The sequence below is a fragment of the Lacerta agilis genome, chromosome 4, assembly GCF_009819535.1.
Source record: "Lacerta agilis isolate rLacAgi1 chromosome 4, rLacAgi1.pri, whole genome shotgun sequence".
In the NCBI taxonomy this organism is placed as follows: Eukaryota; Metazoa; Chordata; class Lepidosauria; order Squamata; family Lacertidae; genus Lacerta; species Lacerta agilis.
The window spans coordinates 38,287,668-38,302,784 of NC_046315.1; the positions used below are offsets into that span (position 1 = coordinate 38,287,668).

At 42.3% G+C, this 15,117-nt stretch overlaps 1 protein-coding gene across 2 annotated transcripts in view; it reads right to left on the minus strand.

The window, feature by feature from the left end:
- Positions 1-8,391: 8,391 nt before the first annotated feature.
- MPZL1 (myelin protein zero like 1) overlaps positions 8,392-15,117 on the minus strand; it is a 76,930-nt gene continuing 70,204 nt past the window's right edge. For both annotated transcript variants that reach the window (XM_033146770.1, XM_033146769.1), the window contains 2 exons: positions 14,470-14,575; positions 8,392-8,903 (listed from right to left, as the gene is read on the minus strand). In XM_033146770.1, coding sequence (XP_033002661.1) covers positions 8,802-8,903; positions 14,470-14,575 — 208 coding nt within the window. In that variant the 3' untranslated portion in view covers positions 8,392-8,801. The remainder of the gene's footprint in view (positions 8,904-14,469; positions 14,576-15,117) is intronic.

Sequence of the window (15,117 nt, forward strand, 5' to 3'; positions counted from 1 at the left end):
CTAAAAAGGTTGAAGACAACTTTTACTCTAGTCCTTCAAAAGTTAAAAAGTATTGATAACTGACCAGACCTGTTCAGCTGAATTAGGGTAAGCAATGCAGTGGGCTCCAGATGTTGGATCCCAGTTGCCATCAGCCCCAGTCAACATAGTCAAGGATAAGAGTTGCAGCCCAGCAACGTCTTTCTCAACCTTGGAGTCCACCTCCATCCCACACTAGCAGGACCAGCGGTCAGGGATTATGAGAGTTGTGGTACCTATGGTTGAGATAAGCTGATTTGTAAAAACTTACTCAAATGTAAGAGCTTTTCTGTGAGGCTAGGAAGTGTGGCTCCTACCACGTGCTTTAGTAAATGGGGCTGAAAAGCATCCTGGAAATGGTGGTACATGGCTATGTAGCTTTGTTTCCAGGGGAGTGTACACAAAACATGCCTTTAACTCCAATTTTTAAAAGGTACTTTAAAAAAAATACACAGACCATGCTATATTACTGTAAGTTTAAATGTGAAAACACCTGGAAATCTTGTAACAAATGTTTTGACCAAATTTATAATATTGGTTTTGTAAGTTAGCAAGCAAATAGTGAATTTGGATGGCGTCAGTTTGCCCATCACTAGTAATGGCTAGGTTAATGGAAGAGCATGAGAGTAGTTGTGGGGGGCGCTACTCCTGAAGCATACTGAGCACTTACAGTCAAAGTTGAATCTTGGCTTTGTAGCAGAACTATGTGAAAGGCAAAGGCAATTCAATATCTCCTGCTTGACAAATTATGAAACACACAACAGACCACTAATGGAAAAAGTGTATTAAAATATTCACAAGAGTACAATAGAAAACATGTAAATATCCAATGTGATGTGTGTCCAACTTAGAATCAAGTCAAAACAAGTATGTTACCACTAGTTCCTGCTTTAACTTTACAGAGACCTTGTAGAACAATCCCTTGCCCAAAATTATACACCTATTTTATAGGTGTTTACCCCTTTTACCCCACCCCTCCAATCTAGCAGCATCATAGTGTGGTGCCCTCATAGTGGTGCTTTCCAGAAGGTAGCCAACTGCCTGTGCAGCAGCTGCATTTGAGAACATAGGGAAGGAAGGAAAGGAGACTGTACAACTTAATACAAAATGCAATTCCAGTTTTTTAAAAGTGCAGAAACAAGGTAGAAAAGGGCTCAGTAGCTGCATTCTGTGGAGTTGTATAGAGCCAAAGGAGATCTTGAGAAGAAGGTCCAAGGGTTGGGGAGCTAAGTTTCACAAGTGGGAGTCCTTTGTTAGATCTTGATTGCCTTTCACAGAAAAGGGCTTCTAATTCTAAATTGAGCACCATAGGAAAATTGCCCTTTCGCTGAGGCATCTCCTAGATTTTAACTAGGAAACAGTTTTAATAAGGGGGGGATGCAACTTCTACCCAAAACACAAAAATAGAAAAATGTGGTTTTAAAAGGCTTGGTAGATACAAGAATAAGGTAAAACTCTGAATGAGACTTGACAGACAGACTTCAAGGCTTATCTGTTGATGACTTGAACACCTGCTCACTTCACCAGAACAACTGACTGTACACAGAAAGGAAAGCCTTTGGAGTTTTGTGAATACAGAGCAAGTTACAAGACAGATGATCACCTCAACTACTTCAAAAAATTAAGACAAAACTTTTTTATAGTTTCCCTATTCACACTGAAATGTTGATACTGCAGACCCACAAAGCACTCTAGCAAGAGACAAAGCTTCATGAACAAATAAGATAGAACTCCTACAGTCTGAACGATCTTCCCCAAACCCTACTGGAATAAAAGCACTCTACTTATTCAAACATGGTTATCTGCCATGAAGAACTTCTATTGAACAATATTCTACTGAGATGAAATATGAAGGGTACAGTTGTTAAGGAGTTGAAACCTAGTAGCAACACTAGCCTCTACTTGCCTTGTCTCTCTAAAAAAAGGGCACTGCACCTCCACTAAAATTGATGGCAAACTGGTTTTTAACAGGGTTAGACCACACTTTTAAGTTAGAAAATATACTATTTACAAATAAGATTATAACATGGATCATACTTCAGACATGTTAAGGGATGTAAATCCTCAAGGTGCCACAATTTCTCATGAATAGAGGTTTTCAACTTGAACAGCTACTAGGAAAAGTCACACTTGTTCCAATTTTACTGTTCAAGCCACATAACTTCTGTCAGGGGAAATATAGCCCCTTTAGGGTTCTTGTGCTTGCCAATTTGTCTACTACTAAACTCAGAAGAGGAGCAACAGATTCAAGCAAATGAGAGACAACAAACCCAAATTCTCTCCTGCGCTATAAACCATATTCAGGCTCCTTTCGAAATGCTGAAAAACAGGTGCATGTCACAAACAAAAGGGTCATCATGCTGCCAGCTCCAATTGCTGATGAAGCAAAGTGTCAAGAGTATCAGGCAAAGAAGAAAGAAAAAATAGTGACTTGCTTTTCTAGTAATAAGGTGCTAGAATTAAAAGATTAAAGGTTAAGTTCTATAATATTCTAAAAACATTGAATAAATTGTTTTCTCCTCAGGACTGTAACCAACTCCTACACAGCTCATTTGGCTGCAAGCATTCACAAGTAGCTGTAGTTTGCATCAGATCAAAGTATGCAGAGTAGTGATTAGTTGCTTGTTATAACTGAAGCAGGTCTTTCCATTAAGTTATTTTTTCTGGCATTTCTCATTTATTACTTAAACCCCACCCATCAGGCTGGGCCTCCCCAGCCACTCTGGGCGACATCCAACAGAATATTAAAAACACGATAAAACTGATCAAACATTAACAACTTCCCTAAACAGGGCTGCCTTCAGATGTTTTCTAAAAGTCAGGTGGTTGTTTATTTCTTTGACATCTGATGGGAGGGCGTTCCACACGGCGGGTGCCACTGCCGAGAAGGCCGTCTGCCTGGTTCCCTGTAACCTCACTTCTCACAGTGAGGGAACTGCCAGAAGGCCCTCAGTGCTGGACCTCAGTGTCCGGCTGAATGATAGGGGTGGAGACACTCCTTCAAAAATAGTGGGTCGAGGCCATTTAGGGCTTTAAAAGTCAGTACCAACACTTTGAATTGTGCTCGGAAACGTACTGGGAGTCAATGAAGTTCTTTCAGGACTGGTGTTATGTGGTCTCGGTGGCCACTCCTAGTCACCAGTCTAGCTGCTGCATTCTGGATTAGTTGTAGTTTCCGGGTCACCTTCAAAGGTAGCCCCACGTAGAGCGCATTGCAGTAGTCCAAACGGGAGATAACTAGAGCATGCACCACTCTGGCGAGACGGTCTGTGGGCAGGTAGGGTCTCGGCCTGCGTACCAGATGGAGCTGGTAGACAGCTGCCCTGGACACAGATTTGACCTGCGCCTCTATGGACAGCTGTGAGTCCAAAATGACTCCCAGGCTGCACACCTTGTCCTTCAGGGGCACAGTTACCCCATTCAGCACCATGGAGTCCTCCACACCTGCCCGCCCCGTCCCCCCAAAACAGTTCTTCTGTCTTGTCAGGATTCAACCTCAATCTGTTAGCTGCCATCCATCCTCCAACCACCTCCAGACACTCACACAGGACCTTCACTGGTTCTGATTTAAAAGAGAGGTAGAGCTGGGTATCATCCACATACTGATCAACATTCAGCCCAAACCCCCTGATGATTTCTCCCAGCGGCTTCATATAGATGTTAAAAAGCATGGGGGAAGAGGACGGAACCCTGAGGCACCCCACAAGTGAGAGCCGTGGGGTCCGAACACTCATCCCTCAACATTACTTTCTGGACATGGTCCAGGAGGAAGGAGCGGAACAACTGTATAACAGTGCCCCCAGCTCCTCTAGACCAGTGGTCAGCAAACTTTTTCAGCAGGGGGCCGGTCCCTCAGACCTTGTGGGGGGCCGGATTATATTTTGAAAAAAAATATGAACGAATTCCTATGCCCCACAAATAACCCAGAGATGCATTTTAAATAAAAGCACACATTCTACTCATGTAAAAACACCAGGCAGGCCCCACAAATAACCCAGAAATGCATTTTAAATAAAAGGACACATTCTACTGCATTTAGAAGGCGATTGGGCCGCATCCAGCCCCCGGGCCTTAGTTTGGGGACCCTTGCTCTAGATGGTCCAGAAGGATGTCATGGTCCCTAGCCTGCCAGAGATCATTAACCAGCGTGACCAAGGCAGTTTCAGTCCCATGATGAGGCCTGAATCCGAACTGGAAGGGATCCAAATGGTCTGCATCCTCCAGGCATGCCTGGAGTTGTTCAGCAGCCACCCACTCAATCAACTTGCCCAAGAATGGAAGATTTGAAGCTGGGCGATAGTTGGCCATATTGGCCGGTTCTAAAGATCTGTTTTTTTAAGAAGCAGTTTAATGACCACCTCTTTCAACGGGTCTGGGAAGGCTCCCCCACAGAGAGAAGCATTCACGATCCCACTGAGTCCATCGTCCAGCCCTTTCCGGCGTGCTTTCATGAGCCAGGATGGGCAAGGATCAAGGAGACAATTGGTTGGTTTCACTCGTCCAAGCAGCCTGTTCACATCGTCGGAGGTAACAGATTGGAACTGATCCCATGCAACTTTAATAGACAGGACTCTAGCTCTCTCCCGCCCTGGCCCAGCTCCCACGGTTGTCTACCTCTTTCTGAATCTCAGTGACTTTTACCTGCAAAAAAACCTGCAAAATCATTGCAGGAGATCTTGGGGTCCTTACTGGGCCCTGATGGCGAAGATCATTCCATTAAATTGTGAACCACCTAAGAGAGTCTCCTGCTGCTGTTTTCTGCAGATGCAATAGAGGCAATGAAGAAGGTCCTCTTCGCCGTCACTATCGCCACTTGATAGGCTCAACGCTGAGCTCTAACCTGTGTCCAGTCTGATTCAGAATGAGTTTTCTGCCACCGGCGCTCCAGCCATCTCAGCGATTGTTTCATCGCCCTCAGCCCTGGAGAAAACCATGTGGATGTCCAGGCTCCATGCAATCAGAGGGGGCGCTTCGGAGTCAGACAGTCAATAGCCCTGGATAACCGCATTCCAGAAGGCCACCAGGGAATCACCTGAAAGGCCATCAACATGGGATAAACATCCCCTACCACTCTCTGGAAACCATTTGGATCCATTAAGTGGCAGGGGCGGACCATCTGAATCGGTCCCACCTCCCTGCAGAAGGCAAGGGTCACAGAGAAGTCCAGTTGCACCAGGAAGTGATCTGACCATGGCACTTCTTTAGTTTTGCTTTTACTTAAGTGTCAGATCACCCACATCCATAGATGTGAACACCAGGTCTAAGGCATGTCCACGACTATGAGTTGGGCCAAACTAATTCAGGGACAGCCCCATGGAGGTCATGTTTTCCACGAAGTCCCGAGCGGCCCCTTGTAAGGTCGTGTCGGCATGGATGTTAAAATCCCATAGGACAACCAAAAGAGATGTCTCCAGGAGAACATTCGCCACGACCTGAAGCAGCTCTGGCAGGGAATCCTTGGTGCAGCGGGGAGATCAGTACACCAAAATAAATCCTTTGCTGCCCCTAGTGCCCAAATTCCAGAACATGCACTCAGAAAACTGGGTCTTCCCAATAGGACGCCTGGTGCAAGCTAATGACTTCCTAAAAATCAGTGCAACCCCCCCCCCCCATATGACCTGGGTTGCTGAGCATAAGAGAAACCTGGTGGACAAGCAACGGCAAGAACAGGCCCATCTGCTTCATCCAACCAAGTCTCTGTTACATAACACCAAGCAGAAACAGTTACAAAGTGGTTATGAGCCATGACAAACACTTGTGTTGCAGCAGGCAAGAAATCCACTCTTCTGCTTTTATTGCTCCTCCTAGTGACAAACTACGCACACTCCCATTGGGCTGTATACACCACAAGAGGTAGATGCAAAGCAGGGTGGCCCAAATTCTACCTTGTGCGGTCTACATTTGTTTTTAGGTAGAATCCTTATGATCCACTGATGTGTTTCACATTAATGAAGCAAGAGTGCATATTCAGGGTGTCGTAACCGTTAAGGCATAGCTTATCTGCATTATGTAGTCCTCCTGTTTAACAGCATAAGATGTTCTCCATCAGACCACAATCCACCTAGTCCAACATTCTTTGCGCACACAAAACATCCCAGTAACCCACCAGGTGCTAGGTGGTCAACCAGAAGTTTGCAGGCCACCAAGGGACTGCAATCTGTCAATCTACCTTCTGCCAACCCCTGTTCTGAAGAGGGCAAGGAGACCAGTGCAGTACTGGAGAAAATTTTAAAAGCACCTGAAGTTTCTTTCAGTCCCACCCTCATTCCCCAACTGAATAAAGATTGAAAAGTCAAAAGGAATTCAACAGGCTCCTTTCAACAGTGACATTAAATGAGCATTAAAAGAACAGCCTCATAAAAGTAATCAACCTCTAAAATGGCACATGGGTGTATTCAGATTACCATTAAGTGTCACCTTTCATTAACTTTTGTCCCTCACTGTTCGAGACAAATCTTCACAAGTTGCTCATTCATCTACACTCCTGCAACGTTTTTGTTTTGTAGGGGGCGGAGTGCAATTCTAGGATGAATATGTGCAGTTGTGCATAAGACAACGAGCCTACTGGGTCAGGCCAGCGGCCCATGTAGCCCAACATCCTGGTCTCACAGTGGCCAATGAGATGCCTGCAGGAAACCCGCCAGCCCCAGTAAATGATGTACTGCATGCAAAAACCAGTAGGTGGGTGAGACTAATAATGGCATGGCCAATTTCATTTATGGTAAAAGAAAGTAAGACAAGCAGTACCCAAGGCATCTATGATGAATGAGTGCATGTGTACAATGGCATAATTTCACTGTTTAGAAAGGAGAAAAACTCCAATAAAGTGTCAGTGAACACCAGCACTTCAGCCCTGTTCAGGTTTTCTTAGACTCAAGTGCCACAAAGTTCAATAGAACATACTTTCCTAGTAAGTGGATTTAGGACTGCAGCCTAAGTCTACTGAGATCACAGGAGATAGCAGTAAAGATGGCCTTAGCACAGAAGAGTCGGTAATCAAAGCCTTCTAATTTTTCTATTGGGGGGGGGGAATCCATTAAGGAACAAGGGATTAATGCTCATACAGGCATACCTCAATTTAGCAGTGATTCTGCTATGGAAATGCACTCACCACATTTGGGCAAAAGAAGAAGAAGAGTTTGGATTTGATATCCCGCTTTATCACTACCTGAAGGAGTCTCAATGCAGCTAACATTCTCCTTTCCCTTCCTCCCCCCACAACAAACACTCTGTGAGGTGAGTGAGGCTGAGAGACTTCAGAAAAGTGTGACTAGCCCAAGGTCACCCAGCAGTTGTATGTGGAGGAGTGGAGACGTGAACCTGGTTCACCAGATTACAAGTCTACTGCTCTTAACCACTACAACATACTTCCCTCCTCTTGGCCCAAGCTTTAGGGGAAGCCTGCTTGTTTGGCCCTGCAGAGTGCTGACTGGCCAGCCTTTGGGTCAATCATCAAGTTTCATCTGCTACCATTCACACTTTCTTACACTTTTAAGAAAACTCCACTGCACAGATAAACATGCAAGGGCCTTGGGAAGAAGAGGAGGAGGAGGAGGAGGAAGAAGAAGAAGTAGAAGAGAACCAGACAGCCTGTCTGAAACAATGTTTTGAGGCAGGAAGGGAGGAGAGAACAGCAGATGATTTGGTGGTTGTGTGCCCTTACAAGAACAGAGCGGCAACAGAGTAGAGCTAACCCCACAGTAGAGAAATCCACGGTCCTTTCTGTTTGAAGGTAAATCTGTAGTGTGAGAATGAGTAACAATAGAATCTTGGCCCTCACCTCTTGAAACAGGAAGTGTACTACTGGCCTATTCTATCATATATGGCTTCCATGAAGCACTTCCTTCCATGGAATTAGATAAAACCGTAAGAGGTAACTTGTAAATTCTAACTTTCTTTCTTCAACAGCTACATCCCAATAAGCCTTACTAAAAGCAGCCCAATGCAAGGGTATTCTAGAAAGCCAAATTAGGATCAGACTGAGTAAATTGATTCAGCACTTCACTACCCTATTTTCTTCAAAGACAAAACTGAATACCACTTTTATTGCAGAAAAATCACCAGAGGGAAATAAAAATTAGAAGAACTTCTTATTAATGCTTCATTATTGAAATGACCAAATGAAAATGTCTAAAAGCTATTGGGGTTGGGAGCGCGCTGCACTGAAAAGGGACAAAGGTTAGTTAATGCCCTGAAGATAAAAACTTTGGCTTCAGCCAATAAGAGGACCAGGCTGGAAACTGAAAGCAGGGGAGGGCTTTCCTACCCTACTGTAGAAAGAGGTAAATGGGAATTGGGAATGAAAGACAGGAGTGAATTTGTATGAAACAGTGTGGAAAGCACCAGATTAGGAAAAGAGAATCCTCATGCAGAAACACTTATCCTCAAGTCCATTTCATCAAAAGAAATCAATCCTGTAAAAAACAAAGTATCAAATTCATTAGACTATCCAGGAATTTTCCAGTTTTTCCATAGAACAGACAAATTACTTAAAGGTGTAATATGAATATTTGCTTTCTTCCTCTTATCCTAGATACAAAAAAAAATATTAGCAATTTATAAGCAGAATTCTTATCATATTTCAACATGCAACATTGGTCTCAGTTCTGTACGATTTAAATAGACTATTTACACACAATACATATATAATCTCTTTCTCTCTGTATGCACATGCATTGGTCCTAGCCTAGGCATCAAAGGCCACATGTGAGTTCTCTGGGTCAATCTTCTTCAAGCGATTCCAGTTTGAATTTTTGTTTAGCTTTGGGTTGGTTGGGATTTCCTCAGTTCTTCCGAATGTCAGCATAGACGACAGATTCCGACTTGTTGATCTTGTCACTGTAACGCCCTCCGGAGTGATCTAACTGCGCATAAATTACTGGGCCCTAAAAAAAAGAAATACAATGTAAGCAAACTGATGAAAGAGCATGGTTCCTTCAGTACATTGCTGGCAGACAGTGTAAAGACAAAGTTAATCTATAGATTAGGAAGTTAATGAGCATTAAGCAGACAAAACTCTATTAAATGTACACAAGACACACATCCCCCCCCCTCTTTTATCTGTTTGGGTCTACCTATAAACTATGCAAGTCAAGTTGACTTTTTAAAGAAATTAATCTACTGCGATAAAGTCCTGCAAAAGAATCTGCAAATATTTTCTTATAGAAATCTGGCACTTCATTCTTCAGGAAGATGGAATTGCTTGTAGCCCTTCAGAACAATTCACCGAACAACAGAGCAGAGAATGGATTGATATTTTGAGAGAGTACATCAAGAATTCACAGTCCGGCTAAAATCAGCTCATTCAATAGGCTCCATTTGTGCTGAATCAGACAGGGATGTGTCGCATTAGCAACGTTTTTCTTGGGAGCTGTTGCAATATACTAAATTAAGACAACGGGTTGGAATTTTAAATTTCATTTACCACCTTGAGCAAATAATAGGTTGAAAATTGTGCTCCTCAAACTGCACTTCATCCAGATTGTCTTCACACTGACAATGGATCGGCTTTGGGCGCATACATACTCAAAGCTCCTTTTCTTTTAGCAGAAGCTGGCAAACAAACCAGGAAGACTTTCATTAACTACAGTTAATCGTAATATCCTGTTTTAGATGAAAAAAGAAACAGCTTCAGAACAAGAAGGATACTAGCCAACTTCATATTGTGGCTTGTTTTGAATCTGTTAACCAGAAATTTCTGGTTCAGACAAAATGGGAAACTTAATGGAAGACTTCCTGGCTGCCAACTTGCATAAGGATGATTGAAGAAGCTGTGTCTACACACCCATCTTAAGTTATTATCACGATCATCCAAAAATGGTCTTTCAGAAATACTACCGGCTTTTTGTGATTCAGTATTTTTCTGCATCTGTCTGCAGTGTCCACAAAGACACTACAATACAAGACGTTCTTCAGCAAAAACCAAAAGCAAAGAATGTCCAGCAACTCTTACACCTCTAGATGGCAGCAAAGCTCGTGGAGTATTTAAAAACAAACAAACGAGAAACCAACAGGGAGTAGGAAGAATAATCTGTAATTTTTTCATGTTCAATAAGGCTGTGTAGCCCACAAGGAATCAAGCTTTAAAGGAGGCATGATCTTGGCAACACTCAAATCTAAAACTGTATTCACCAATGTTTAATTGGCCTACCATTCTTTCCCACAATCAGCCATAACAACTCTCTTTGGAAATGTGCATTTTAAAAATGTCAATACAGTTTAATTATAAGGAAGACTAAAGGATCAATACTGCAGTAAGAAAGCACTCTAGGAACCATTTCAGAGGAAGAAAGTAGTTGGGAATGGCTAGCTGGGAAGACACATATTCTTCAGCTGCAGACAGTGAAGTTATGGCCAAAAGTATAAATGTTTTATTGAACATACAAAACTGCAGTATGTAAAGCAAGCTTCCTCCATTAGCCACACAGTTCACCAAAGGTTTTCAACACCATTAGAGTGGTACCTCTGGTTACATACTTAATTCGTTCTGGAGGTCCGTTCTTAACCTCAAACAACTGTTCTTAACCTGAAGCACCACTTTAGCTAATGGGACCTCCCGCTGTCGCTGCGCCGCCAGAGCACGATTTCTGTTCTTATTCTGAAGCAAAGTTCTTAACCTGAAGCGTTATTTCTGGGTTAGCGGAGTTTGTAACCTGAAGCGTATGTAACCCAAGGTACCACTGTACTGGATCTAAGGCAGCTTCTTGTGGAAGCCACATGAATGAGTCATGCTCTGCACGTTTTTATTCCTGTTTGCTTTACAAATGAATTTGTTGTTCTTTCATATAAGACCACAACTCTCTCATGTCAACAGATGTTACTCCAAAGGCTAATGCCCCAAGTTCTTGGAACTCAGCCAAGACAAAGGACAATAGTCTTTCCTCTATATCAAAGTACTGGCCTTTTTAAAAGGCTTTTCCTTTGAATAATACAAAGTTCCTTGTTTAGAGACCGTCTGCTAGTTCCTACAAAACAACAGAGGATTCAGATAATGGGGGAAGAGAGGATTCGGATAATGACATATTTGCCTGGAAAATATCAAGAGATCACTGTCCATATAGAGGAATTCAGAACAAATTTGTGAACCTAACTATAATAATAATTCAATTAAGTATACTGTATATAGTAGCTAGTTGATGGAAAACGTCATCTGGAAGTATTTCTCTGAAGAGTTGCTCGCTGGGAATGACACCTTTTCTTTTTTTAAGTTGTTCCAATAGCTTTCCAATGTCTGTCTACTCCTATACATCAGACACAGGGCAATATGCAGATTTTACCAGGCATATGTGTCCCATACAACAAAAGCGCTGAATGGTGTGCAGGCTATCCAAGTATCGGAAGAAAGGAATCAGATGTGTGGCTTAGAAGTTAGAAGTAGAAAGTTTTACATCTGAAATTGCATCTGCCTATCAGAGGAGAAGCACAGGTTAATAAAGTCAGGTACAAAAGCACTCTTTGGAATAGGACACCAGAGGGATACAGTCTTCTTTCTAATTTATCAGTTATACATATGGAATAACTTAGATAACCAGCCGCTTATGCATTAGATCTAGAAATAAGAAAACATTGACAATTATCACATTCAAAATGAGCAAACACTGTACAGTCAAACAACAGAGAGGAATGAGAACCACTAGGACATTTGGTACCAGACAGACATGCACAGTTGTGAGAAATAGATGACATCTCAAATGAATTCACTGGTAAAGACAAGAGTGAAAGCACACCCAATGAGCAATCAGCCAGCCTCAAGATGCAGTGAGCCAAACAAGACAACTCTGATGCATGCTGTTTGAAACACAACCTCAGGCAACAAACTTCCTGCTTTCACAACCATTACATTAACTTCAGGATTTAAAATATGTAGGAAGGAAATAGCAAACTGGTAGACTAGACAGATAGACTGGATAGTATCTTTTGCCCTGTTTCTAAAGTAAACCATTGTAATGAAATGTTAATTTCTCCGTCCTTTCCTCCACTACTTAATAAATAAATAAATAAATAAATAAGAACGAATGAACCTCTCATCTTTTCAACAATGTAAATATCCCATTCCTATAGAGAAGCTGCAAACCAAGAGTACTTCCTGGAAACAGGACACTCCTCTTACAGCAGCCTTCTAATTTTGCTCCAATATATTAAAAAATATTCCACAATACCACCACTGTGCTTTCAGTAAGAAAAGAAGCAGATTTCTGCATATAAAAGTCAACTCACTCTGGTATATTTAAAAATGGTGCCACAACAAAAGCACTTCCATCTATCTCCATGTTCCCCACACATTATCTACTAGTCCCAAACACATTAATAAATAAGGCACGTGAACCTCTGTATATTCCTGTTTAGGCTAGAATAAAAATAAGTGTTTCCACTTGCCAGATTTTGTTTATTGTGGCTCCTGTCATATCCATATTACAGTAACATTAGAAATAGCTTGTAAGATGCATGGCTATGTGCAAATTTCACGTGCACACAACCTCCCCAGATAAGACTACAGTGGTACCTCGCAAGACGAATGCCTCGCTAGACGAAAAACTTGCTAGACAAAAGGCATTCACTAACGAAAGGGTGACTCGAAAGACAAATTTTCCTATGGCCGCAACTTGCAAAACAAAAATGTTTTGTGGGGTTTCCCCCCCATAAAACCGCACTTCCTCCGACCGTGCTTCGCAAGACGAAATTTCCGCTATACGACAACACTCTTGGAACGAATTAATTTCGTCTTGCGAGGCACCACTGTATTGAAAGGCATGTCTTCGTGGGGCTATTGACTCTGTAAGAGTCTACACAATAATGTTTTTGTTTTGTTTTAAAGTTTGTAAGAAGCAGGCCTACAGCGTTCAAAATCCTATGCTTCCCCTATTGTGGATAGCTGGCAAAAACAGTCTCTGAACCAGAACTAACTTCACCCAACAGCCAAGACTTGCTTGTCCTGGAAGCAACAAGGAAAAACCAGTGGCTTCTATCAATATTGTTGCACCTTTCAAAGAGCACCTAATACCACCAGCTTCAACCAAGTGAAGAGGATCGCCAGGAATGAACTATGCCTTAAGAACTCCTTAAGAACTTCTCTTTATTACAGGGGTGGAAAAGCTGCGGCCTTCTAGATGTTGGACTCCAACTGCCATCACTCCCAGCATACACAGCTAATAGTCAAGAATGATGAGAGTTGGAGTCCAACAACATCTGGTGGGTTGCAGGTTCCTTACCCTGCTTTATTAAACTGAAATGCTAATTTGTATAGTAATGTCTCAAACTAGCAGAAGGAAAGGTCTATATTGCCATCTAGCCATTTCATTTTCAAATAGTTTTATAAATATTTTATAAAAAACCTATATTTTCAATATATATTTTTTTAACAAAATCCTTTCCTGCTGAAGCATCTCAGCCTCACCACAGAAGCTCTATTATGATACCCGTAGCTTTCAACATATTTTGACAGACTAAGATGTTCAAGTTGATACAATTTGGAGAGCTAGTCGTTTCCATTATCTAGTTTCCATTTTTCCACCCAACACTTCACATCAAATAACTAAATACAAAAGAAAGGAAATCTGGCTATTTCCTTCCTCATCTTTGTCAACATTAACTAATATATCCCTGCTCTCAAAATGTCTGTTTTTCACCTATGTTTCCATGGAATCTGCTATAGGTTTTTTTTAATGGTTTGGTTGATTTCATCTGTTTTATTGATATATTTATTATGTACAGAGCTTTCTCATAAAGCAGTCTATAGGTTAAAAAAAACAAAGGAAAAGAAAGCACTATTCACTTCCTGTTGGGCAATACTCTATCTAGAATGAGTATTTCCAAGTGGGGAGCAATGGTCTGCTGTATATGTTTACCTGACACTTTGTGGGGATAAGGAGATATACAGAACAATGAAGCAAGGGGGCTAAAAGAGAAGTCCAGGAACAATAAATACTCAGCACTGCCAAGATCATAGAATTAAAAATAAGGGAGCTTCCTAGTGAAAACCTATACCACAAAGAAAGACAATTCACTCAACCTAACACAGATCAATTCATGTGAGTCAGATGGCTCCCTCAGAGCTAGGATATTGTGGCACAATAATTGCTTTCACTGCAACAACTGTTTACTTACAAAGACTAGCCCTATTGAATCTTTTCACTATCCTGAAAGTACAGAAGCTGTCAAGTACAGAAAAGGACTGCAGAAAACTACATCCTACATCATTGAAAATGAATCATAGAATTGTAGAGTTGGAAGGGACACCCCCCCCCCAAGGGTCCCCTAGTCCAACTGCCTGCAGTGCAGGAATCTCAACACGTGGTCCCCCATCCAATTTGAAACCATCCCGGACAATCATGTCTATCTTTGTAACACTTTTAACTTTGCTCTAAGTCTCCCTCCCCTCAACAAGAATACCACCTTTCCCATCACTGAAGGTCTCCAAGTTAAGAGTTCCCAAAGCATCATGATGCCATTTACCTGGTGTGATCGGATGGGCACGCTGTTTACCAGACCCTCTGTGTCGGAGGGGGACTTCCGTGGAGCCTGCTTAACTGGAGACACCAAGCTCTCAGAGGTACTGCAGCTGACGAGGTGGCAGAGCAGAGTTTGCAGGACAATGTTCAAGAGGCAAACAAAAAAACAAAACAAAAACAAAGGCAAGTGATGGCAAGATGATGTGGCAACTTATGCCAAAGTAAAGGGTGAACTTGGTGAACAACACAACATACATCCTCTCCCTAGTGCTGGCTCAGTACTGCACTCCTAAACCTCTTCTTCTCTCTGATGTACATCAAACCCAGCCTTGGGATAGAAGAAACCATCCCCAGTAGAGGCCAGCAGCTTCCACAAGAACCAGTTTCTTGCTAACAGGGTCACATGGGCGACCCTGCCTCAGGATCTAGGGAAGTAGTTCCTTGTTGTCTCTACCTGAGACATCAGAATACACTTACACATAAATGTACAGTTGAAGATGGATTCCTTTCTAACTAGGCGGAAAATTGTTGCTTTTCTAGTGACTGCACCCTATCTTGCAAGTGCCACAACAGAACAGGCGCTCAGCAATGACATGTCCTCAAATGGTTATGGCACTCTGTCCCCAAGGAGGCTTGCCTGGTGACCACTGTA